Below are 24,642 nucleotides of genomic sequence, written 5' to 3'. Positions count from 1 at the left end.
ATCCATCATGAATTCTACATGCTTGAATTTTTATCAAAATCAATAGTTATCTTCTAGGTTAAGTTCTGACGCGTACAAATAACATATGCAACAACAATGGTATTTGTTCTTCGTATAGTTATGACAACAAAATGACTTACTCTTACCGTGACAAACGAAGCTTGTCATTGACTTCAATGTTCTCTATCTAATACAGAAGGTAGAAGGATTATTCATTTCCTCAAAATATAATGCATCATTGGTAAAAATATAGTAATGATATTCTATTTGCATTTCCCCCCCTAAAAAATATAAGAATCCATGATTTATACACTGAAATTACAGTAAGGCACGTATATGGGGCAAAATTTCTTTCTTTAGTGAACTACCTAATAGGATCATCATTCATAAAACTTACTTTTTTTAATTTCTATTTCATAACTCAAATATATTAGTTTATAATATTTGTGTAATCTTGCGTGTCTAAAGACTAGTGTGTATATATTTATATCTATACTATATTAAAAACATGAAAGCCCTTAGCTAAATTTCGTTCGCCTTTTTTACCTTTTAAAAATAATATAATATTAAATAAAATTGTTATTTTACTTATATATATATATATATACACGTACAAAAAATATGAGAAATATTTTTTTTTCAATATCAGCCTATAATAAGAACAAACCTTAATTGAAGTGGCAAAATAAAAAATAGTGTCAACTTTAAGGCGCAGCTCGTGTATTTGGCTAATATTTAATAGATGTACCAAAAATGTTCACTAGTACGTATTATTTTTGAACCTACCCTGAACATAAGGACCATTTTTCTCGGAAGGAAGAAAAAAGAGACCGTGTTCGCGGTCTGTAATCCAAATGGCGCTGCTCTTGTAAAGCAGATATCCCAGGTAAAAAAGGTGAGATTAAATTCCCCTGAAAGTTCAATTGCTCCTGGTGGATAGATTACTCTGTTTTTTCTTGATTACTGCGGTGGATTTACACATAATTCGTTTGCTATTTTCAAATGGGTCCAAACCTAAATTTTTCTACTTCATCAGTACGCAGAAATTTTTATTGAACTTTATAGTTGTGGTTGTACAGCATATATAGTTGTCAATTAGTATGCACTCACTAGCTGATATAGTGTGAAACGTTTTGAATATTTGTAAATGTTATCTTCGAAACTTTTAACTTATTAATTTCTGGATTTTCACAGTATTTTGTTGAAGTTGAAGTGTAATAAGGGAGCAAGTTTCCGAGCACATGGCATGTCATCAACTGTCACATTGTTTGAGGACTCTCTTTCACTTAGGGAGTAAAAATATATGGGTTGCTCAGTCGCCTAGTGGCAATTTCAGTACTTCCCGTTTCAGAAAGTTACATCCCATTTGTTCTTTATCGACATCTCCTCTTAATAGGGTAAATAGAAAAAGCTTCCATTAGTCTTTATCTTCAGTCCCTTGTACTTTTCAACATTAAAGCACTAATTGGCTATATATATATATAATAATTATAATTTGTCAGGGTTACTGCAGAGCCGTTTCTTCTGCTAATAATGTTGAATCAGAGCAAGTGTTACATAGAAATGTGCTTTTTGATTTTCCCCATACTCAAATTAAGTCGCCCAATCTTGATCCTTCGAATGGCAGAGTCATGCTCATTGACGGAACCTCAATAATTTACCGAGCTTATTACCGGCTGCTGGGTATGTTTTTTGTCTGTATCATTGATTGTCGTATTCATCCTACTTTGGATATTGATTGTGGGTATTTGTGATGTATTAGATCTACAAAGCATCAACTATATATAACCAATAAAATCTGCTTTTGCTTTGCATTTCTTATCTTGATAACCATAATTTCCAATAATGGAGAAATTGTTATACAATATTTGAACACTTTCACTATATTGAAGTAGATTTTAGGTCTTATAGATTATAGAAGCCATCCCAAAATGCAATTTTGCAATGCTTGAAATTTGAATGGTGTTTAATGAATAATTCTGTTTGATTGCTTCTGCAATATGAGAACATAGAAAGTTAAGGCACAGAGGGAGGGGGGAGGGGTGGACCTAAGTGACGAATAGAATTGACAAAAGCAAGTAGACAAATCAATAGATGGAAAAAGAGGAAGATTCAGGAAAAGAAGAACACTAAAGTTGCTTAATGAGTTTTTATAATCTCTCGGAGAATGACATTTTTGTGTACGCCTTGTATGTGGGGAAATTTCTGCATCACTTTAATAGAACTCGTACCTTGTATAAATCTTTGGTTGGAAAGATCAAGTATCTGATAATTCAGTTAATGATGGATGTATCATGTATGAATTCTTCACAGAACAGAAGTACGATGAAATCAAGTGATCACAGAAGAAAATCCTGCAATATATTCTAAATCATAAGAAACATGACATTCACAAAAGTGCTGAGTCTTCAATTAAAGGACTTCGGAGGGTAGATGCATACACTTTGAAGTTCCATTGCTAGTGAGAAGTAGTAGGAATCTATCTTCAGCTAACAACTACAAATTTGAAAGTTTCTTAATCAATAGTGGAGCAACATTTACCTGCTCAGGCTCCCAGTTTTTTTGACGGTCCCAAATACTCTCCGTAGGAGCCTCTACCTTCACATTAGTTATTATTTTGTGAAAAAAGTATTTGTCATGGTGAAACTTGCTTTCTTCGTGTTGCAACTTGCATAGAAATACTTTTTTTTGTGTTAACCAGTTATTTGGAGAAGAGGGAAACAAAGAGAAAGGAAGGAACAAGAGAGAGAAATAAAAATGAAGAAAGAAGTGAATGAAGATCATTTTCTGTCCTATGTCTGATTTGAGAGGAAATAAAGAGATAAATGGAACAGAGGTTAAAACATCAGCCTATTTACTTTAGTCACTAAGCAGGTGGGTCAAGAGAAAAGGAATTTTACACTTATTTTATAAAACTGAAAAAGGAAAAGAATCCTTTTTATACATAAAAAAGTTCCTTTTCCTTTGTTTTCTCTTTCCTTTTTTCTGGACGAGGTATTTGTTGGGTATAGGAAGAACAAAAACCTTTGGTTATATATGGAGGATTGTATGGGATCAAAGGTCCAAACCAAGAAAAGCAAAAGCGTTAGCAAGAGGCCTTTTTCTTTTTGGGTGGATAAGAGAAACAAGATTTCTTAAGTATGGTACTGTCATTTTGAGTTATCAATCACTTTCTTTTTTATGTGCCTTTATCAATTTGCTTCTTTAATTGCTTTTTATTTTGTACCGAGGTCTCTACTTGAGGTTTGAGTTTGTTTGTGCTTGGTATTTGGTAGAACACAAGAGAGAGCTCACAGGCATATCATGGAGAAATTTGCTCTTCTTTCTTAGACTTTAGTATTAAATCTTGTGGTGATGGTGCATTGCTTAAAGCTTAATATCAATTATTTCACATATTGATATAACATTGGTGTAAATCATTGCTCTAAGGCCAGAGTCTCAAAAAATAGGTTGACGGAAAGTTAATATTCTTAAATGCAAGTTGTCAACATGAAGTATGTTATCATCATTAATAGACCTATGAAGTGCTAATTTGTCGTTTCCCTCTTCGTCCTATTCTAACCTTCATTTCTCATTCCGTATCATCTTTTTTCTTTTTTCTATTTGCGGGGGACTGTAATAATGTGATCCAAATTCTATTAGCTGATGAGGCTTTCTGCAAAATGATTTAAAGATGACAATTTAACATCTTTAGAATGTACTTACTCATAGTCCAACTTTATCTATTATGTTAAATTTCTTTTTAAGCGATATCCGATTTTCTCGATGGCATAAGTCGAAGGCTTTTTTGTGCTTGCCTGCCAGACTGACTTACAACGCCAGAAGTTTCTTCTACTTGGTTTATGTTGATACAGTTTTTACAGTAATTTACCCTTTCCTAAGACATCAATGAGTATGCATATTTTGCTTCTGATATATAGCTAAGCTTCTTGAATTGGAAAACTGAAAGAAGCAAATTATAGAACACTTTGACAAGGGAAGAGTAAAGTTAGTGCGAATTAGAATTTTGTGTTATTTCACTTGCTAACTCGATAAAGCTGGACCTTTTATCATGAGCTTATTGGAATATAGATAATCCCATTAGATATGAACATGTGTTCTTCCTCTCCATTTATGTTTTGAGCAGCTAAACTGCACCACGGTCATCTTTCACACGCTGATGGCAATGGAGATTGGGTACTGACTATATTTACAGCATTGTCACTTGTAAGTCTTTGCTCCTTTAGGTTCCTGATGTTTCTTGTGATATTGTAACATGGGCAAAGTAAGGCAATTTCGTATCTACATTGCGGGATTACCCTTTAAACCTTAGACGCCTTTGTAAATGAAGATGTTTTCCTTCTTAAGGAACTCCTCCATGCTTGTTTAATAAGTGAATCCAGAAATTAAGGATTCCCAGAAAACTTTAAATTGCTTATTTTAACTCAAGCAACTTGCTAATTTAGCTCTTCTGTAGTTGCTTGAATTAGTTTGGATCTACTGTATAGATCTACAGCAGTCGTCTTCTTTTATTTGTAGTTCATATATTGATCTAGCGAACATGCTTATATTGCAGATTATTGACGTTCTGGAGTTTCTTCCTTCACATGTAGTGGTAAGCACCTTTTCTTCTCTGTTTATATTAGTGTCAAAATATTCTTCAGTATTAGCCAATAGGATTTTTGTTGTCATCTTTACTTCTTTATCGTTCCTTCATGTACTTTCAAGGTTTTGCACCTCTCAAATACAAAGAAGAGAGAAAAACAAAGGCACCACGCTAAATTTTTTCACAAAACTAGCGAAATCGTTCTTCAAACTCACGTTAGAAGAATGTAAGATAAAAAGAAACCTCACCCACACGTTCTTCAATCCCGCAAGGTTGCAAGAACCGTTGAATAAAGGAAGAACAATGAAATAAAAAGTAAATCACGTTTTTGAAGCAAGGGCTTAGAAAAACTAATCACCCACCATTATTTTCAGCATATTGAGCCCTTTAAAGTTTAAATAGGCCTTATAATGAGTAAAATTAACGAGGTTAAGAAAAACTAATCCTAATTAAACTAAAATAAGAATAAGGGTAAGGAACACCTATCCTAACTTAAATAGAAAAGAGAATTCTAGTAAGGATGGGATACCAACTAACAATCCTAATTTGACTAGAATTATGAATATAATCCTACTAAAATAAGAATTAAATTACTAGGAAGCAAGAAATCAGAAATCCTAATCTTAAGGAAAAGAAATCCTAATCTTGGATGGATTCTTGTACTTCTTGGATTTCTTGAATTCCCAGCCTTCTTGATCTTTGCATCATTCTCCCTTGGTTGAAAAAGACTCATCCTCGAGTCTAATGGCGTAAGATTTGCCATAATAAACCCAATGCTCACCAGGTTTCAAGTTACACTTTGCTAGCTTATCATAGAGCTTGTTCACGTTGTAAGAAAACTTAGCATGTGGTCGAACTAAATCCCACTTTCTAAGTTTCAACTTTCTACCATGCCTTCTCCATGTAATCTTTCTATATTGACTATCAAACTTCAACTGACGATATGAAGTTATTGGTGTTAGAACTTCATGAAACTTAGCCAACTCCATGTATAACTTTGAATTAAGCATGGAGATCAATGCTCTTCTTGGGAATGCATCAATTGCATCGCTTTTACACCAATAGTCTAAAGCAATCTCCGAGATCTTGGTTGGACAAATTTGCTCAGTTTGTCAAAGGCTTAGGATATTTTCAAAGACAAGCAAATCACACAATGTTCATTCGACATTCACTACAAGGAAAAATAACAATCCTTATAGTGTATATTGATGACATCATACTTTACGTTAAGATGACTCAACTGAAATGAAGAACGTAAAGGATCAATTAGCATCAAAACTTGAAGTCAGAGACTTGGGACCTTTGAGGTATTTTCTTGGCATGGCGATGGCTGGATCATAAGGAAGGAATAATGGTGTCTCAAAGAAAATATGTATTGGATTTGTTAAAAGAAACAGAAATGAGATTGTGCCACCCGTAGAAACTCCTCTTGATCCAAACGTAAAGTTCGGGAATAAAGAAGGAGATTCGATTGACAAAGGCCAATATCAGAGATTGGTAAGGAAGATAATCTTCCTATCATACTCGTCCTGATACAGCTTTTGCAGTAAGCTTAGTCAGTCAGTTTATGCATCCTCCCCGAAAAGAACATCAAGAGGCTGTCTATCGAATGTTGAGATATTTTGAAAGGCTCACCGAGAAAAAGATTGTTATACAAAAATAGTGATAAAATGAGCGTTTGAGGAATATAGCGGATGTAGATTGGCAGGGTCCTCTACTGACAGAAGGTCTACTTCTTGGTCTTGTACATTTATTTGGGGAAATATCGTGACATGGAGAAGTAAAAAGCAAAGTGTTGTGGCATGAGGTATTTTGAAAGGCTCACCGAGAAAAAGATTATTATACAAAAATAGTGATAAAATGAGCGTTTGAGGAATATAGCGGATGTAGATTGGTAGGGTCCTCTACTGATAGAAGGTCTACTTCTTGGTCTTGTACATTTATTTGGGGAAATATCGTGACATGGAGAAGTAAAAAGCAAAGTGTTGTGGCATGAAGTAGTGCAGAAGCGGAGTACAGATCCATGACTCTTGGAGTTTGTGAAATGATTTGGCTTAAGAAATGATAAAGGAACTACGAAGACCTATGACTCTACCGATAAAGCTATACTGCGACAATAAAGTTGCCATAAGTATAACCTATAATCTAGTTCAACATAATAGAAAAAAGCATAATGAGGTAGATAGACATTTCACCAAGGAGAAGCTCAAAGTAGGAAGTGTGTGCTTACTATTTGTGTCAACACAACATATATTTCTACTAAGGGGTTATTTAACTTGAGATTTGAAGGTCTTGTGAGCAAGTTAGGCATGTTGGATATCTATGTACCAACTTGAGGGGGAGTGTTGATTTGTATTATCTGATTATGATCATATGAGGTCATATCGGACCAGATGGTTAGGAAAGTTTCAAATTCTTAGGGATTAGATTTGGATTAGAGTTCTCTTAATTCTGGACTATCTAGAATGAAGGGATTATTTTCCTTTTGATTGATTGGCTATTTTCTATAAATTATGAACTCCGTGAATGAATAAAATATACTAGTCCAGTGGATGCCCGACCGTGTTGAGAGTTCTTGGTCTCTTTTCCCACATTTCTCCTCGTAACAGGCTGCTCTTTAGTATGTTCAACGTTCTCTTTGTTAATCAGATGATGCTTTGATTTGTATGTTCAGAATTCAGGTCCTTATTATCTACAACATTTTTCGTTCCTTATTTTTCCTATATCACATATCCATTCCTTATTTTTCCTAGATTACTGTCACCTACATTTAGCTCACCTGTGTTTATCAGGTAAATTAGATCTCTTTGGTTTTGACTCATTCCTTCGTCATTGCAAAAAGAATCTTCTTCTACAAATTTCTCCCTTGCAGACGAGTGCCAAAAGAAAAGGTTGGGCTTCAAAAATGTAATATCTATAGTAACCTCAATTTTTTTTTTGTTTTTAGATCATGACACTATACCCTTTCTAACTTTGGGCATAGCCTACAATATTACTCTTTCTTGCACGTGGTTCTAGTTTGCTCCAGTATGATCATGGTTGTGAACAAAGCCCATTATATCGGAACACTTTTAATGGCCAATCAGTAGTTAGCCTAGATGTAGTAAATTTCTCTTTGAATAGGCTAAAGGGAGTTATATAACTAAGAACCTTAGATTCCATCCTATTTATTAAATAGGTGGCAGTCAAAAGAGCTTCTCCCCATAAATATTAAGGCTCCGGTTCCACTAAATACCTATTTTTTCCTTCTCGAAAACCCTATTTGTTTTTTTTGGGGGGGGGGGGATTCGGTGTCGCGATAAGAATTTTGATGAATTAAGGCTCCAGTTCCACTAAATACCTATTTTTCCCCCTCGAAAACCCTATTTGTTTTTTTTTGGGGGGGGGGTTGGTGTCACGATAAGAATTTTGATGAATTAAGGCTCCAGTTCCACTAAATACCTATTTTTTCCCTCTCGAAAACCCTATTTGTCTTTTTTGGAGGAGGGGTTGTCACGATAAGAATTTTGATGAATTATTCCCTTATTCTTAAAAAATTCCATACTGCTCGTTGAAAAACTCTTAGCCACCATGATTCTTAATAATTTGGATTTCTTTTTGAAGTTTCAATCATAGCATAAAAAACCTCGACCACCTTTTTTACCTCTGTTTTATCTTTCAATAGCTCAACCCAGCTAAGCCTAGTGATCACATCAGTATATTCACAAACCACCCTTTTCCTAGTGATCACATCAGTATATTCACAAACCACCCTTTTCCATAATTTGTTAAAACCCTAGACGGTCGCCAAACATCACTATGGATAAGCTTAAATAGTTTTGAGGCATGATATTGATGAGCGGAAAAAAACGTTGATGTTTTGCCATTTCACAAAATTCACACCGAAAAATAGGAAGGCTTTTGTTCGGGAACAATTGAGGTAACAAATGCTTTAGATAAGAAAGCCAGGATGACCAAACCTACAATGCCAAAGCATAAACTTACTCTCAGTAAAAACAAAGTTGTTATCCTCAAGAAAATAAAGACCACCTGATTGCTTAGCATTGCAATCATCCTCTTCAAGACCTTGCTCTGAACTTCACCACAAAATGAGTCAAATGTTGCACAACAATTGAGTGATTGGGTTAATTTTATAACTGATACTAAACTGACACAAGATGGCAAGTTTATTTCGGACATAAAGGACATCAAAGTGGGTCAAGGAAGGAGTCAGTTTGATAGTTCCTTTTCCCGGTAATTGTTGAAAAAGATCTATGAGCTATTTGAATTGAAAAAGATCTATGAGCAGTTCGAATTTTTTGTCCCTGCACAAAGCAAGTAGAGAAAAAAATGAAAAATTTCTGTCATATGTTACTAGCTCGGTAGCTCCTGAATCGAGATTTAGGAGTTTACACAATTTGAGTGAGTACTTAGAAAAAATAAAGGGTACAATACCTGTTTGGGCAAAAGAATAAGAGGGATTGGAAAGACTTTATTTACTGATTTGGAGTTGATTCTCAAGAAGCTTGTGCAAGAGTTTTAATTGCTGTTCAGTGAACGGAGCCAGAAGACGACTCTTTCCCAAGCTCTTCGCTGGTTGTTTGGAATACTTGGCTGCCTTGATTGTCAACCCTTTTATTTCTTCTGGTTTGGAGGTTTCCCGTAAATTTTCCAACATGTTTCGGGGGTGTGCTAGTGCGTTTTACAGAAATCACACTAGGGTTTCTTTTTCTTGTCATCATATCCGTTTTGCAGCTATTAGTGTGGAAGAATCTATTCCTTTTGGATCCGGATTAGGATCTGATTTCAACCTAATGTTGCTCCTGTTTCTTCTCTTCTTATTTTTTTTGAGAGTGTCTCATGCAAAGAAGGCAAGGTTTTTTCCCAAGGATTTGAGATCTTCATCAAATTCTCTGTTTAGTCCCGCTAGGAATAGATACAACAACAACAATAAAAAATCCAGTATAATCCCACAAGTGGGGTCTGGGGAGGGTAGTGTGTACGGAAACCTTACCGACAGACCCTCGATTCCAGGAAAGATGAAAAGAAAGCATCAGCAACAAGCAGAATAACAACAAGATAATGAGAAAATGAAACGAAAGGAACAACCTGTAGTAATAGATATCTAACAATAACAGAATACAAGACTAACACTAATACTACTGGTATGGGAAATAAACACTCTCAACTACCTACTAGCATTCTACCTTAATTCTCGACCTCCATGACCATACCTTCCTATTAAGGATCATGTCCTCGGTAAGCTGAAGCAACACCATATCCTTCCTAATCACCTTTCCACAATACTTCTTTGGCCCACATCTACTTCTCCTTAGACTCACCAAGGATAACCTCTCATACTTCCTTACTGGGGTATCTGTGCTTCTCCTTTTCACATGCCCAAACCATCCAAGCCTCGCTTTACACATTTTGTCCTACACCGAAGCCACTCCTATCCTGACCCGAATATCTTCATTCCTAATCTTATCAGTCCTGATATGCCTGCACATCCATCTTAACATCCTCATTTCTGCTACTCTCATCTTCTGGATTTAAGAATTCTTAACTGGCCAACACTCTGCCCCATCAACATAGTCGGTCCAATAACCGTTTTGTAAAACTTACCTTTAAGTTTAGGTAAGTTCTAAAGATAAGTTCTCTCATTTTCTTCCTTTTTCATTCCTCTCACACTATCCGTAGGACACTCCCACTCATCATTGTAGCATTGTTTTAACTCTTGTGAAAATGAAACAATTTCATTGTAATAGATGGTCACCTGTCTTTCTCCCTGCTTAGCCTTCCAAAGCTTAATTTTTAATTCAAAAACTTGAGAAGCATTTTCTACATCAAAGTAGGTTTCTTTAACAACTTCCCATACATCCATTGTAAACTAAGTATGGTTTACTTATTGTTTGTTCCATATAGTTTAGAAGCCACACAATCACCAATTAGTTCTTGAACCTTCGGGCATTCATCTTTGGATATCCAGCTTCAAGTTTCCTTACTTCCACCGGTCAAGTGCCCAAGTTTTCCTTGTCCATCAATCGCTAATCAAACATATTAGCCCACTTCAGATAACTTTTTCCATTCAACTTATGGGATGTTAGTTGAGAGGATAAATGAGATGGACAAATGATAAGACTCACTGCTTTGATTCATGGTAGTCTCAGCTGGGATTGCACTAACAGAACCATCGTAATTAGATAATACAAATCAACTCTATCAGAAACTTTACTAACTTGTCTGATCTGATATAATCCCACTTCATCATAATTAGATACTCCCTTTGTCCCAATTATGTGGCACACTTTCTTTTTTAGTTAGTCTCAAGAAATGATAAGTCTTTATATTTACTTATTTAATAATAATTTCACTTTAAACATCCTATTTTACCCTTAATGTGATGATTTATAGCCACATAAATTTCTATATTTTGATTTGAAATCATAAGTTTCAAAAGTCTTTCTTTCTTTTATTCTTAAACTTTGTGCCCAATCAAACACAATAACATAAATTGGAATGGAGGGAGTAATACAAATCAACACAAGAACTTTAAATTCTTTCCAAAAGGTGTTTAATATATGAGAAACAATATTTTAGTCTCTGGCTGGAAGACGCTAGGAAATGCTTGTTGCATATCTACATCCCACTTAGTTATACATGTATGCTATGTTTGAGTTGATAGTGATTGTGGAGGAAGTCCGAGTAACTAGCATCTTCACTAGTATTAGTTGCAGAATCTGAGTAAATGAGCTAAGGCATATCTATAATTTTGTATTGGCAATAATCTATATTTATTTCGTAAAATTTTGATTGACTTATCAAAAGAAAAAAGAATGTTGAGATTTTTCAGGTGATGCTTTTTGCTAATTTGAATCGTCAAACTCCATCTCTTAATGAATACCCTTCTTCGTGGTAGTTGGTGTAGACTTAGTTAAATACTAGATGTAGCAGTCCATGCAAAGCATATTTTGCATGGGCCCAAGCCAGACTTACATTCAAATGCAAGAACTCAAAGTGCCTTTTGGAAAAATAGTTTCCCATAATACCTCATTACATCATAAATACAAGCTTAGTAGATGGTCAAGTCTGGACACAACTTAAATGCATATTTTATCCCTAATAGGCATGGTATAAATATGAACCTTTCTCCATCTTTGATGTTGTCCTGATCGGCAACTGAGAACAAGCACATGCAACTGTACACAAATCAAGCTTGTCATGAGCTTTGCAAATTACTTGATAATAGAAAAGGGAAAGAATGGCTGGAATCTATTTTAATAAGTTGAAGTCAGCAAAATCAAATACGAGATGCTCATAGACCGCCCTGTGACATTGTGCATTGGTGTGTCCCGGTTCTTTATATCAAATGACGACGGAGGAAATATCAAACAAGAGAAATCCTAAAAAGAAAAAAGAAAATAGAGGAAGAAGATATAGAATGATAAGGATCTTGATACCAAATTTGATAGAATTTGGCTACAATTAGTTTATAACACTAATTACATCCTAATTACGTAACAATTGACCCAAAGATATTAAAGATAAGAGAAGAAGATTACCAAAGAAGATTTACACCTTCAATGGCAGTCCAAGGAGCTCTTCAAGAACTCAATAAGGTCTCCAAAGAGACTCACATAAACATATCATCCAAAAACTAAAACTAAAAGACTCACCATTTGGCTAAGTAAGCTAATGGTCTAAGGCTCAAGTCCAAATACATAAAACAAGGAAAAGCCTAAACTAAGTAAAATGGGTTGTGTGGCAATGGGGCATGTATATGGGCAATGTATGATCTCTCTCAAGTCTCTAATGTTGATCTAACGTGGTCAACCGTGATCAACCCTTGGTCAAACCCACAATCAAAGTTGGTCAACTCTTGGTAGAGCTCCCCGGTTTTTTCAAATAATGTATACTCATGATCTATTTATAGTCATCTCCCTCCCTTCAAAAAAGATTTGTTCCCAAATATTGACTTGTAATCAAAAGAACACAAGGTGTAAAGCCTCTGGAACATTTCATAAGAATCATTTGACTACAAACTAATCTAGCCAACATGACTTTGAACAAAAACTCTTTAACCATATTTGTTCCCATCATCATATAAAAACACTTGTGATAGAGCATCGAGGGTGTGACCTAGTGGTTAATGAGTGGGTTGAGAACCACGAGGTCTCAGGTTCAAATCCTAGCGGAAACAAAAGTACTAGGTGATTTCTTCCCATCTATCCAAGCCGTAGTGGATAAAGTTGACTGGTACCTATTGCTGGTGGGAGGTAGCAAGTATCCCGTGGAATTAGCCACGATGTGCGCAAGTTGGAGCGGACACTACGATTATCATAAAAAAAATACACTTATGATAGATCCACACATCACAATAAGGAATGACAAAGAGTCCATTCACAACACATAACACTTGTTTCATCCAGCAAAAGTAGTGACATGTGATTCATATATCAAGTATATGGGGGAAATCGACTAAAATGATAGTAACGTTCAACTCAACCACAATCAAGTGTTCATTCCAGTGACTTCTTCAATCATACACCACTTATCATATAGCCAAGTATCATCAAAGATAATAAAGATCAAACTAACTTATCTCATTGTGATTCATCTTGATGTCGCTTTTCGAGTGAGTATTGTATATCAGTTCCTTTATTCTCCATGTGAAGCTCACGCGGATGCAAAAATCTGCATCTTTCGACATATAAAATTCTGTCCAGGAAAAGGTTTACTGTATGATGATCAAGGATTCATATGCAGCACTTTTTTTCTATTTTGATTTTGAGATTTTTTTAAAATTTAGAAATTTGGGATGTCTTTATGATGTAATTAGGCCTTTCCTATTTTGCTTTGCTTTTTTTTGATGTGGATGTCGATTGACTATATTTACTGTCAAATGGATGCTTTAACCTTTCGCTGGAGACTTTTTAATGTTTGAAGGCAATGATATGAAAGAGAAAGGAAACATTTCCTACATATCAAAAAAAAAAAAAGAAAAAAAAAGAAAGGAAATATTTCCTCTATCACAGGGCAAACAATTATATTTTCCGGCATTTAATAGATTACTTATACAAATCACAAAATAAAAGAATGAATTTCAAATATTGGTATCATGGTAAAGCACAACCCAAAATATAAATGGACGGAATGATCTAGCTATACCATCATCGAGCCGAAAAGCGCAAGTACCATGTGAACTCGTGTTATGTATTACAAAACACTTCATTCTTCTCTCTTTTTCTGATGTGGGATTTGCGTAAAGTGTCATATGTACCTCGTTTTTCAAAAGCTTGCAAGCCTAGAAGCTTGCTAATCCTTTTCTTTGACCCCCCCCGCCCCATACACACACACCAGCGGCGTCAGATACACCCCCTTAAGGGGCTTAGTGTCCTCGGTGAGATTTGCGCCACATTGATACCATATTTGTCACAACCCAAGCTCATGACACATATTGTCCGTATTGGCCCAAAAGATCTCACGGATTTGTCCTTTGGGTTAAGCCACATAATTTCTCTTTGGAGCTGAACTCAATTCTGTTAGATGGCTGATTCATAGTTTTTGTCACTGGATGGGAGTCTCTTAATAATATCTTCTTCATTTGACTTCTTTTATGCAATTTCTTTGATCATTTTCTTTTGCGTACTTACTGTGACATATAGTCTCATCCTCTAACTTAAGTTGCATTCTTTGCAGGTTGTTTTTGATCATGACGGTAAGAGTTGTTATTGTATCATTTCTTTCTCTTTGACCATTCTCAGTTTTCGTCTCTGTCATTATGTCTTGAGCTTTTGGCAGAGTTTCTCTAATTGCGTCGCCATCGTTTCATGCGTATCACTTTTTGATTAGACAGAGCCTATGCAGTTTTGGTGTATGTTTTTCCTTGCTTATCTCATTTTTATCGACATAATTCTCTGTTGTTATTGTACTTCTTAAAGCATTTGATATAGTTATAATCCTGAAACGTTATTTATCAAAAGCAGTATGTTATTCAGAATTTGTGACTTCAATTCAATTTTTCAGTCGTCATTCCTTATATCAGGATGAAGGAAAGAAGTGATTTTCCCTTTTAACTTGTTATTTTGATATTTTGATATTTAGTTTATGTTGAAAGCAAAAGCAAAGCTCTTCCAGCTGCTATTGGAATTATTGCCTCATTTTCCCTTTATTTTGCTTTCTTAAAATTTTCTTCACAAGGTTCATATGAATTGTGGGGACAAGTTAACACAATTTTATGTCATCATGGAAGGACCATGGTAAATTCATCTTTACTGTGTAGGTTGACATTTTGCTATCCAAGCTTTGCAAGCGCATTTGGCCATTTAAGCTCTAAATAATTGTTGTATCTTTGTTATCTCTAGCTTTTTACCCAAAATTCGAAGTCAAACGAGAATGTTGTCCTCGTTTGCGTTGTTATCTAAGGCAATAAAATTTTGCTCTACAAAAGTGAGAGTGCTTTATTTGTAGATAAGATTTGAAATGACAAAAGAAAAGTGACTAATTATCTACTCAGACAATCCAAACTGATAGGTTTAGGTATGCTGAGTCCTCCCTCTTCAATAGCCTGGTGTAAAGGACTTCGCCTAAAATAAGCCATTTCCTCTTCCTTTCCACTTTCTCAAATCCTGATCTAATTGTGTGATATTCTATATGTAGAATACCTCCATCATTCTCTGTGGTTCCTCTACCACCCAGTTTTGTAAGTTTCTCCTGAATCTTAGGTATCCCATGCTGCACCTTTTGTTTTATTATCCATATACCTGATTAATTGGTTACTCCCTCTAACTCGATATGCGAAAGACCGAAGCGTAGGTGACGCTTAGGGAAACTAATTCACATACATTTCCACTTATGTAAGTGGCGTTGCCGCTGAACTCCTCCCATCCTTATATGATGCTCCCTCATTACCGAAGTCCATAAGTAAAGTGATGTTTTCAGTCCTTCAACCTCCTACATGTGTGCCATATTTTTCCGCTATTACTATCTCCAAAGTGCCTATTACTCAATCCCAATTCTCCATATCTAATCCCTTAGTGGGGTAAAATAACAACATATCACATAAGTTCGAGTTTTTTTGAAAGAATTCTTAAAAAGAAGAAGAAAATTTTGAGATGTATAGGATGGACAATCCAAGGTATAGAACATGTAAAGGACGTTCTTGAGGCGTACGAGGTGGACAACACAAAGTGTAAAGCAGGTACGAGGCAAGCCCATTTCTCGAGGAGTTAGTTCCATGAGACTCAAGTCCCCATGGCCACGTTGGTGCATTTAAATGCTACCTCACACCGGGGCAAATCCTGATATGAGTCCTAACTTTCTTTAAAACGCTGGAATACATATCTGATCCTGGATCGTTACTATCGCTGCAACAATATAAGTTGATAGCTCTTTTTGTTTGGATTTTGAGTCAACTAGCTTCCGTACTCACTTTTCTTTTTGAAAGAGATCAATGATACTGCTTGAATATGCTAAAAAAATGTCTGATAATGATAGTAAGGTGCAATAACTTTCAGAGTTTAGATACATAGTGCAACCTAGGAAAGTTTGGCTGGCAAGTAGCTGAACCTTACTTAGTGCAGACGATAAAGTGCAGATCTAAGTTGCTCAGACACGGGTGTGGATTTAGAGGTCGGATCCTTCGAGATGTAAATTCTAAGATTTTGGGGATATGGATCCTAGTACGGATTCGGGTGCGGGGATCCGTCTAAAATAATTCAAAAAAATAAAAAAATCTCTGTAGTACCAAAGATTTTGTGGAATACTTACGTATAGCTTGTAAAGTGTGGATTTCTTTTTTATTCTCAAGTTGAAGACAAGTAAAAGATTGATTTGCTTAAAAAAAATGATTTCCTAGATAAGGTATACTATTTTCTTCAAATTTACCCTAGTTTTGGTTCTGATTTTGGGAATCAAATTGTATCTTGTCTCAAATTTTTCCGTCCGCCGTGGTCAAAGTAGCCAAATTGTTTGATTGGATCCGGTATACCCACACCCATACTAATGTCGTGTCGATACGGGTGCAACACCTAAACTGCTGTGTTGGGGCAACTTAGGTGCAAATAGTGTGTATTATCTTTTTACTTATTTCTTGATAGTTATAATGGAACTTCTGTCTTAAACAGGTAAATATCTTCTTGGGATATATTTTGTGAAATTCAGGTTTCTTTCTTGAGATTTTTTCTTGGACACCGGTTTTTTGATACAATTTTGCTAGCAATAGCGTTGATCTACACATCATCAATAATTCATGAAAGTTTTTCCAAATAACTGGGACTAAGCGAGTTTCTCTTAATATTGTTTGTCAAATCAAATCCTTACAGGATTTCCCTTTGGTCATACATCTCTTTCAACCAAACAAAATTTTGTTGCAAAAGGTATGTTTCTCTATGTTTCTTCTTTTGTCCTTTTCTGAAGCTTACTATGTTGAGAGCCAAGTGAGAGGGTTTCTTTGGTACTGATGGCAGCTAGAGATTTTAGAGATTCCAACAGTATCTTATGTATGAGATAAAAACTTGTTACAAACCTATCCCAGTTGGACACTGTCCCTAAGTACGTAACATAAACTGCAATGCGGTATATCAATTTCTGAATCTTCGTGATGATTACTTCATGTCATTTTCTTGTGCTGCACCATAATGTCAATTTTTTCTCTCTCAATAATTTGATGCTAGAGAAGATATGTTTGTTTCACTTTTCAATTTTTTTTTTTTGTTCACTTCCTTTTGTTTTGGAAGGAGAGGGAAGATGTAAGCTCTTATTTGGAAGTGGCTTGGTTGAGCACTTACCTATTGTTAACAGTGAGAGTTTTGATGTTAGTATACAACTTAGGTATTCACGTTGGTAAAAGTTCTTTCTGGAAACGATAGGATAATCAAGTTTATTCCAGTTCTGAAAAATGAAGTTTGTTCTCAGGTTCTTTTATTTCTATGGTTTGCCAGTTGATGTGATTTCAGATGTATGAACTTCCTTGTTGCAAGATAATAGAAAATGCATGGCTTATAAAGAGAAGAAGTTTACATGTGCATGATAGTATTGGTCAATTTTCTAAAGAAAAGGGAAGTAGTAATTGTTGAATAGTACGTATAGGAGATATAACTTCCAAAAGTGCAAGTGTTGCTTTTAAAATATCAGTCTTTTCTTTTGTGGGATAAGGCCTTTAATAAATCACTATGATAACATTGCAGATCGCATTGATAATTTAGGTCTTACGTGTTAGCCAAAATCATTTGAAGCTTTATTCTCTTGTCAATAGTTCCATTTCTAATATTCTAGATTATTTTGCATAGGCCTGAATTTTCGTCACAATATGTACCCCTCTTACAAAAGCAATCGTCCTCCAACACCTGATACAATTGTTCAAGGACTTCAATTTTTGAAAGCTTCCCTTAAGGCCATGTCCGTCAAGGTGATTGAGGTGAGGTTCATCAAGAGGGAACTATCAAGGTCGTGAAGGTTATCACAGATGATAATGCTGCAGACATGTTGACCAAGATAGTCCCGCTCGCTAAGTTTGCACACTGCAAGGACTTGGCGGGGGTGTGCATCAACTGATGCAACTCCGAAGAGAACAGTTGCTAGGTGGAGGTGGCATGTTCAACAATGGTTTGATTCTTCTTGTTTCTTACAACGGGGTTGCCCAGTAAGCTTAGAAGTTTTGGCCAGAGTTGTTCACACGCTCGAAACGCAAACCAAGGTGGAGATTGAAAATGTTGGTTTATGTTTAGTTAACAATGGCATGCTGAAAATGTTGGTTTATGTTTAGTCAACAATGGCATGCCAATTGGAAGAGTTGGTGGAAAGAGTTGGTGTGGATGCTAGGAGGAAGCTTCCTCCTTTGATGTCACCCATGACATCAAGAGGAGGTAGTTTGATGTCACCAATGACATCAAGAGGAGGTCTTTACCTCTATAAATAGATGCACTCCTTCACTTGTAGAAATCATCCCAAAATAATACAATACATTGTAGTGAGTAGAGAGTTAAGAGAGAAATTCTCTTAAGTGTAATTGGGAAATCTCCCCTTCCTTTGTTAATATTAAAAGGGCAATTGTTCTCTGGTGGACGTAGGATTATTTTGATCCGAACCACGTTAAATCTTGTGTTCTTTCTTTTACGTTTCCGCTAACAATTGGTATCAGAGCGACAGGATTCTTTAACGATCCAAGGAGAAAGAACAAGCAAATATGAGTTCCATGAAGTTTGAAATTGATAGATTCAATGGACGCAACAACTTCAATATCTGGAAGATCCAGATGATGGCGTTACTGCGGAGGGAAGGTTCAATCCATGCTATTGACGGAAAGTATCCTACGGATATATCAGCTCCCGACAAGGAGAAGATTGAAGGGGATGCATTGAGTGCAATCCAACTATCCCTTGCACCTAACGTGCTTTGTGAAGTGAGTACGGGTACCGAAGAGACGGCCAAACAGTTGTGGGAAAAGCTAGAAGGGCTATACCAAGACCGATCAGTGACAACAAGAATGTTGTTACAACGGCGTCTTCACACATTTAAGATGGGGTCAGGTACTTCGTTACAAGATCATTTAGATGCGTTTAATAAACTTGTCATGGACTTACAGATTGCAGGAATTAAAAGGGAGGAGGAGACGCTTGCATGTGCTTTGCTATTTTCATTGACTTCAGGATATCGTGATATTGAGAATTCAATGATGTATAGCAAGGAGCCTATCAAGCTTGAGCAAGTGCGGCAGGCACTTAACTCTAGTGATGTGCGGAGGCACATTGAAGGAGATAGAGATGACCAGGCAAGTGGCCTCTTTGTAAGAGGCCGGACTAGCCAACAGGGAAAGACCAAATCAAAGCACAGATCAAAGTCTCGTGTGAACAAGAAGAATACAGAGTGTTGGGGTTGTGGCAAGAAGGGGCACTTTGAACGAGATTGCCCAATGTCAAAGTCCAAGGAAAAGGCGAGTGCATCTACAGTTGAACAGGTACATAATTTTGATAATGATTATGTACTAACAACATCGTGTAATAATAATAGTAGTTATGAAAACAAATGGGTGTTAGACTCTGCTTGTACTCTGCATATGACGTTCCGAAAAGACTGGTTTAGCAGCTACGAGAAAAGTGGAGGAACCGTAGTAATGGGCAATAATGCAACTTGTGCAATAGTTGGCATTGGCTCAGTTCGGGTTCGCTGCCATGATGGAATCGTGAGGACTATTACACAAGTCCGTCATGTTCCTGATCTGAAGAAGAATTTGATCTCCTTGGGTACTCTGGATGAACAAGGCTACAGGTACATGAGCGAAGCAGGAACTATGAAGGTGACTAAAGGTTCTTTAGTCATGCTGAAAGGCAAGCTGGAGAACGGCCTTTACACATTGGCCGGAAGCACCATTGTTGGCTCTGCAAATGCATCTACAGTGCAGTTATCTAATGATGACAAGGCAAGACTATGGCACATGAGACTGGGTCATATGAGCGCACGTGGACTGGAGATGTTGAGCAATCGTAAACTTTTGGAAGGTGAGAAGATCAGCACGCTTGACTTCTGTGAGCACTGCGTTCTAGGGAAGCAGAAGAAGGTCAGCTTCAGCACTGGCAAACACAAGACAAGAGGAGTGCTAGACTACATCCATTCAGATTTATGGGGTCCTTCTAAACTTCCATCGAAGGGCGGAAAGAGGTATCTTCTCATTTTTATTGATGATTTCTCACGAAAGGTTTGGGTGTATTTTTTGAAGGCAAAAAGTGATGCTTTTGAAGCATTTAAAGAGTGGAAGATTTTGGTTGAAAATCAAATGGAGCGGAAAATCAAGTATCTTCGCACAGACAATGGCTTGGAGTTTTGCAATGAAGAGTTTAATGAATTCTGCAAGGTTCATGGGATCTCAAGACATAGGACTGTCAGGCATACCCCACAGCAGAATGGAGTTGCCGAGAGAATGAACAGAACTCTTCTTGAAAAGGCTCGTTGTATGCTCCTACAAGCCAAAATGTCCAAAGTATTTTGGGCTGAAGCAGTTCACACTGCTGCTCATATTGTCAATCGATCTCCAGCATCGGCAATTGACTTTAAGACTCCGAATGAGGTATGGTCAGGTGAACCCTCTAACTATTCATACTTACGAGTATTTGGGTGTCCAGCTTATTATCACGTTAATGAAGGAAAGCTTGAACCAAGGGCTAAGAAGGCCATATTCGTAGGGTATGTGGATGGAGTAAAAGGGTACAAACTTTGGTGTTTGTCTTTACTCAAATTTATAGTTAGTAGAGATGTCACCTTCGATGAATCCTCTATACTTGATCCCCGTAAAGTTTCCGTGGAGTTTTCAGGAAACAAGAACAACGAGCAGGTGGAGCTTCCGGTGGAGCTTGCCAAGGAAAAGGATCAAGAGACTCAGGTTAAAGATGAGTCAGAAGATGTAGGCGTTGAAGAACTTGCTGTCAATGAACCATACACAATTGCGAAGGGGAGGGAGAAGAGGCAGACACGAGAACCGGAACGCCTTATAAATCAAGCAAACTTGATTGCATATGCGTTCGTAGCTGCACAAGAAGAGATTAAAGATCTGGAGCCCTCCTCGTATATTGAAGCAACTTCTTGCAAGGATGCCGCACAATGGCGGTTAGCCATGACTGAAGAGATGGAGTCTCTTCACAAGAATCAGACATGGGTCTTAGTGAAAAGACAAAAGGGGAAGAGGACAGTTGGATGCAAGTGGGTCTACCGAAAGAAAGAGGGAATTCCTGAAGTGGAAGATGCTAGGTTCAAGGCGAGATTGGTTGCAAAAGGTTTCAGCCAAAAGGAGGGAATTGACTACAATGAGATTTTCTCTCCGGTCGTGAAGCATAGCTCAATTCGCGTGCTACTAGCATTGGTTGCACAATTTGACTTGGAGCTTCAACAGCTTGATGTCAAAACTGCTTTCTTACACGGTGATCTAGAAGAGACAATCTATATGGATCAACCTGAAGGTTTCCTAGCTGAGGGAAAAGAAGATCACGTATGCCAACTAAAGAAGTCTTTGTATGGTTTGAAGCAATCCCCTAGACAGTGGTACAAGAGGTTTGATGCATTCATGACTACACATGAATTCTCAAGGAGTGCATTTGATAGTTGTGTGTATCACAAGAAGATGTCTGGTAACTCAATGATTTATTTACTGTTGTATGTTGATGATATGCTTATTGCTGCTAACAACATTACAGAGATAAATGCTTTGAAGAAACTATTGAGTAAGGAATTTGACATGAAGGATTTAGGAGCTGCAAAGAAAATCCTTGGTATGGAGATTTCAAGAGAAGACGATGTTGTACATCTTTCTCAGAAGAGGTATATTGAAAGGGTTCTCGAAAGATTCAATATGCAAACGTGCAAGCCTGTAAGTACACCATTAGCTCCTCATTTTAAACTTTCAGAGTCACAAATGCCTCAGTCCGAGGATGAGGTGGAGCATATGTCAAAGATTCCTTATGCCAGTGCAGTTGGTAGTATTATGTATGCTATGGTATGCACACGTCCAGATATTGCTCAATCTGTAAGTGTGGTAAGTAGATACATGTCCAACCCAGGAAAGAGGCATTGGGAAGCTGTCAAGTGGATATTGAGATATCTCAAAGGAGCTTCTGGTGTTGGTCTTACCTTTCGAAAAAGTGGTACAGGTATTTCAATTCTCGGTTATGTGGATTCTGACTATGCAGGAGATCTTGACAGAAGAAGGTCCACAACTGGATACATCTTTACCCTCGTTGGCAGTGCCGTCAGTTGGAAGTCGACTTTGCAGTCGATTGTCGCTTTGTCTACGACAGAAGCAGAATACATGGCAGCAGCGGAGGCGGTAAAGGAAGCTATCTGGTTGAAAAGTTTAGTAGCGGAATTGAGTTTGGTTCAGCTGGAATCAACTCTTAGATGTGATAGTCAGAGTGCTATTCATCTAATGAAAAATCAGAGATTTCATGAGCGCACTAAACACATTGATGTCAGATTTCATTTTATTCGAGATGTTATTGATGAGGGAACTATCAAGGTCGTGAAGGTTATCACAGACGATAATGCTGCAGACATGTTGACCAAGATAGTCCCGCTCGCTAAGTTTGCACACTGCAAGGACTTGGCGGGGGTGTGCATCAACTGATGCAACTCCGAAGAGAACAGTTGCTAGGTGGAGGTGGTATGTTCAACAATGGTTTGATTCTTCTTGTTTCTTACAACGGGGTTGCCCAGTAAGCTTAGAAGTTTTGGCCAGAGTTGTTCACACGCTCGAAACGCAAACCAAGGTGGAGATTGAAAATGTTGGTTTATGTTTAGTTAACAATGGCATGCTGAAAATGTTGGTTTATGTTTAGTCAACAATGGCATGCCAATTGGAAGAGTTGGTGGAAAGAGTTGGTGTGGATGCTAGGAGGAAGCTTCCTCCTTTGATGTCACCCATGACATCAAGAGGAGGTAGTTTGATGTCACCAATGACATCAAGAGGAGGTCTTTACCTCTATAAATAGATGCACTCCTTCACTTGTAGAAATCATCCCAAAATAATACAATACATTGTAGTGAGTAGAGAGTTAAGAGAGAAATTCTCTTAAGTGTAATTGGGAAATCTCCCCTTCCTTTGTTAATATTAAAAGGGCAATTGTTCTCTGGTGGACGTAGGATTATTTTGATCCGAACCACGTTAAATCTTGTGTTCTTTCTTTTACGTTTCCGCTAACAGTATAAGAAAAGAGTCTCGAGTCTACTTAGAGTTTCTCTGACTGGTGTTGTTGAAATATTATCTTGACCTCATCTTACAGTATTTTCATTTGCCTTCAACAGGCCTGCTTCTCTTTGAAATGTTAGAAAGCAAAAGTTTCTTTTCCAAAGAAGACTGATGGAATCCAGACGAAAAATAAATAGGAATATGGCTGTAGGTTGGGAGTGGAGCAGATGTGAAAACATTTTCCGCCCATCCCCACCATTGCAACCCCTCCACCTGCAACCCCATCTTCACCATGGTAGCCTAGTCTCTTTGTGCACACGTCCATCCATAGGCATTTATTGCCTTCAACAGGCTCGTCTTGATACAGAGAAGAAATCTAACTAGCACTTTGAGACTATGTTGCTCGGACTCTCCAAAAGTGTTGCCGCACCCGTGTCGGATCCTCCAAAAATGCACTAAATTTGGAGGATCCGACACACACCCAACAACATTTTTGAAAAGTCCGAATGACATAGCTTCGAGATAAAAGTAAAAATTGTAGTAGTGATCAGTAACGCTCTATTGATGACCAAAAACAAAATTTGAAATATAACTTTAACATGGAAGACGTGTGTTAGGTGGCCACTTGTGTCACGTGCCACAATCCAATACTTGTGGTTGAAGAAAGTAAGAGAAATAGGACAGATGGTCATCCGTAGCTGGAGTAGAATATCAGTGAGTTTTGAAGGGTAGGCATGTGTTTGAATAACTGCGAGAGGAAGCATGTATCTTTTAGTTTGTCTACTGAAATTTGGGTTTCCATCTAATAATCAAATTAACTCTTGGATGTATATATGCAATGAAGTTATTCTGGAGTATAATACAATCCAGGGAGAACCACACCCCAAAAGCTTGCTATTAAGGTTGGAGAGCTCAAGGCTATATGTTGACCAGCTTAATTATAGGAGAAGAATCAGAGAATCAAATTTGTAATTATAGCTTGATTGTAAGAAGATTGTATTGTAGCTTAATATTCTCTCATTATTTTCATTTATTTACTTTCCTAGAATAGCCGTAGGACTTTTGTATAAAGGCATGTATCAGTAGGATGTAAAATACATTGAAATACATAGAAGCCTTCTCTTCTTCTCGATTTCATCATGGTATCAAAGTCAGTGCTGCCCTTTTGAGGTGAGTTTTCTCCCTCTGCAGCACTAGGGTTCCATAGGTTGAGTTTTCTCCCTATCTCTTATAGTTTTCTTGCTAAAGTTTCTGTCCAAAGCCTTTTTTTCACCCTCCGCCATTTCTGTACAAAAACTGGTATCACTGGAAAGATTATACCTACTGTACGACCTACCCAAACTAGTTTCAAATTTTTCCGAAGTCCAGAAGACAAGTCCGGCGTAACCAGTTAGCTCCAAGAGCCTTT

General features: G+C 37.1%; 2 protein-coding genes across 6 annotated transcripts in view; both read left to right on the top strand.

The window, feature by feature from the left end:
* The first annotated feature begins 780 nt into the window (after nt 1-780).
* LOC104248402 (uncharacterized) lies at nt 781-18,017 on the top strand. Its single transcript, XM_070148556.1, has 8 exons — nt 781-895; nt 1,195-1,397; nt 1,503-1,683; nt 4,127-4,206; nt 4,556-4,594; nt 14,264-14,282; nt 16,888-16,941; nt 17,854-18,017. The coding sequence occupies exons 2-8, from the start codon at nt 1,242-1,244 to the stop codon at nt 18,015-18,017; spliced, it is 693 nt and encodes a 230-aa protein (XP_070004657.1). The 5' UTR covers nt 781-895; nt 1,195-1,241.
* A 1,084-nt stretch (nt 18,018-19,101) lies between these two features.
* The window catches only part of LOC104221985 (uncharacterized), a 38,133-nt gene continuing 32,592 nt past the window's right edge, over nt 19,102-24,642 (top strand). For 4 of the 5 annotated variants that reach the window (XM_070150206.1, XM_070150202.1, XM_070150205.1 and 1 more), the window contains exon 1: nt 19,102-19,520. In XM_070150206.1, coding sequence (XP_070006307.1) covers nt 19,137-19,520 — 384 coding nt within the window. In that variant the 5' untranslated portion in view covers nt 19,102-19,136. Of the gene's footprint in view, nt 19,521-20,321; nt 20,628-24,642 lie in introns of those variants that run through there. The other variant, XM_070150203.1, reaches the window with a different exon arrangement.

The sequence above is a fragment of the Nicotiana sylvestris genome, chromosome 6 (genome assembly GCF_000393655.2).
Source record: "Nicotiana sylvestris chromosome 6, ASM39365v2, whole genome shotgun sequence".
In the NCBI taxonomy this organism is placed as follows: Eukaryota; Viridiplantae; Streptophyta; class Magnoliopsida; order Solanales; family Solanaceae; genus Nicotiana; species Nicotiana sylvestris.
The sequence above is the reverse complement of the archived record's forward strand: the minus strand, read 5'-3'. Positions and strand labels throughout refer to the sequence as shown.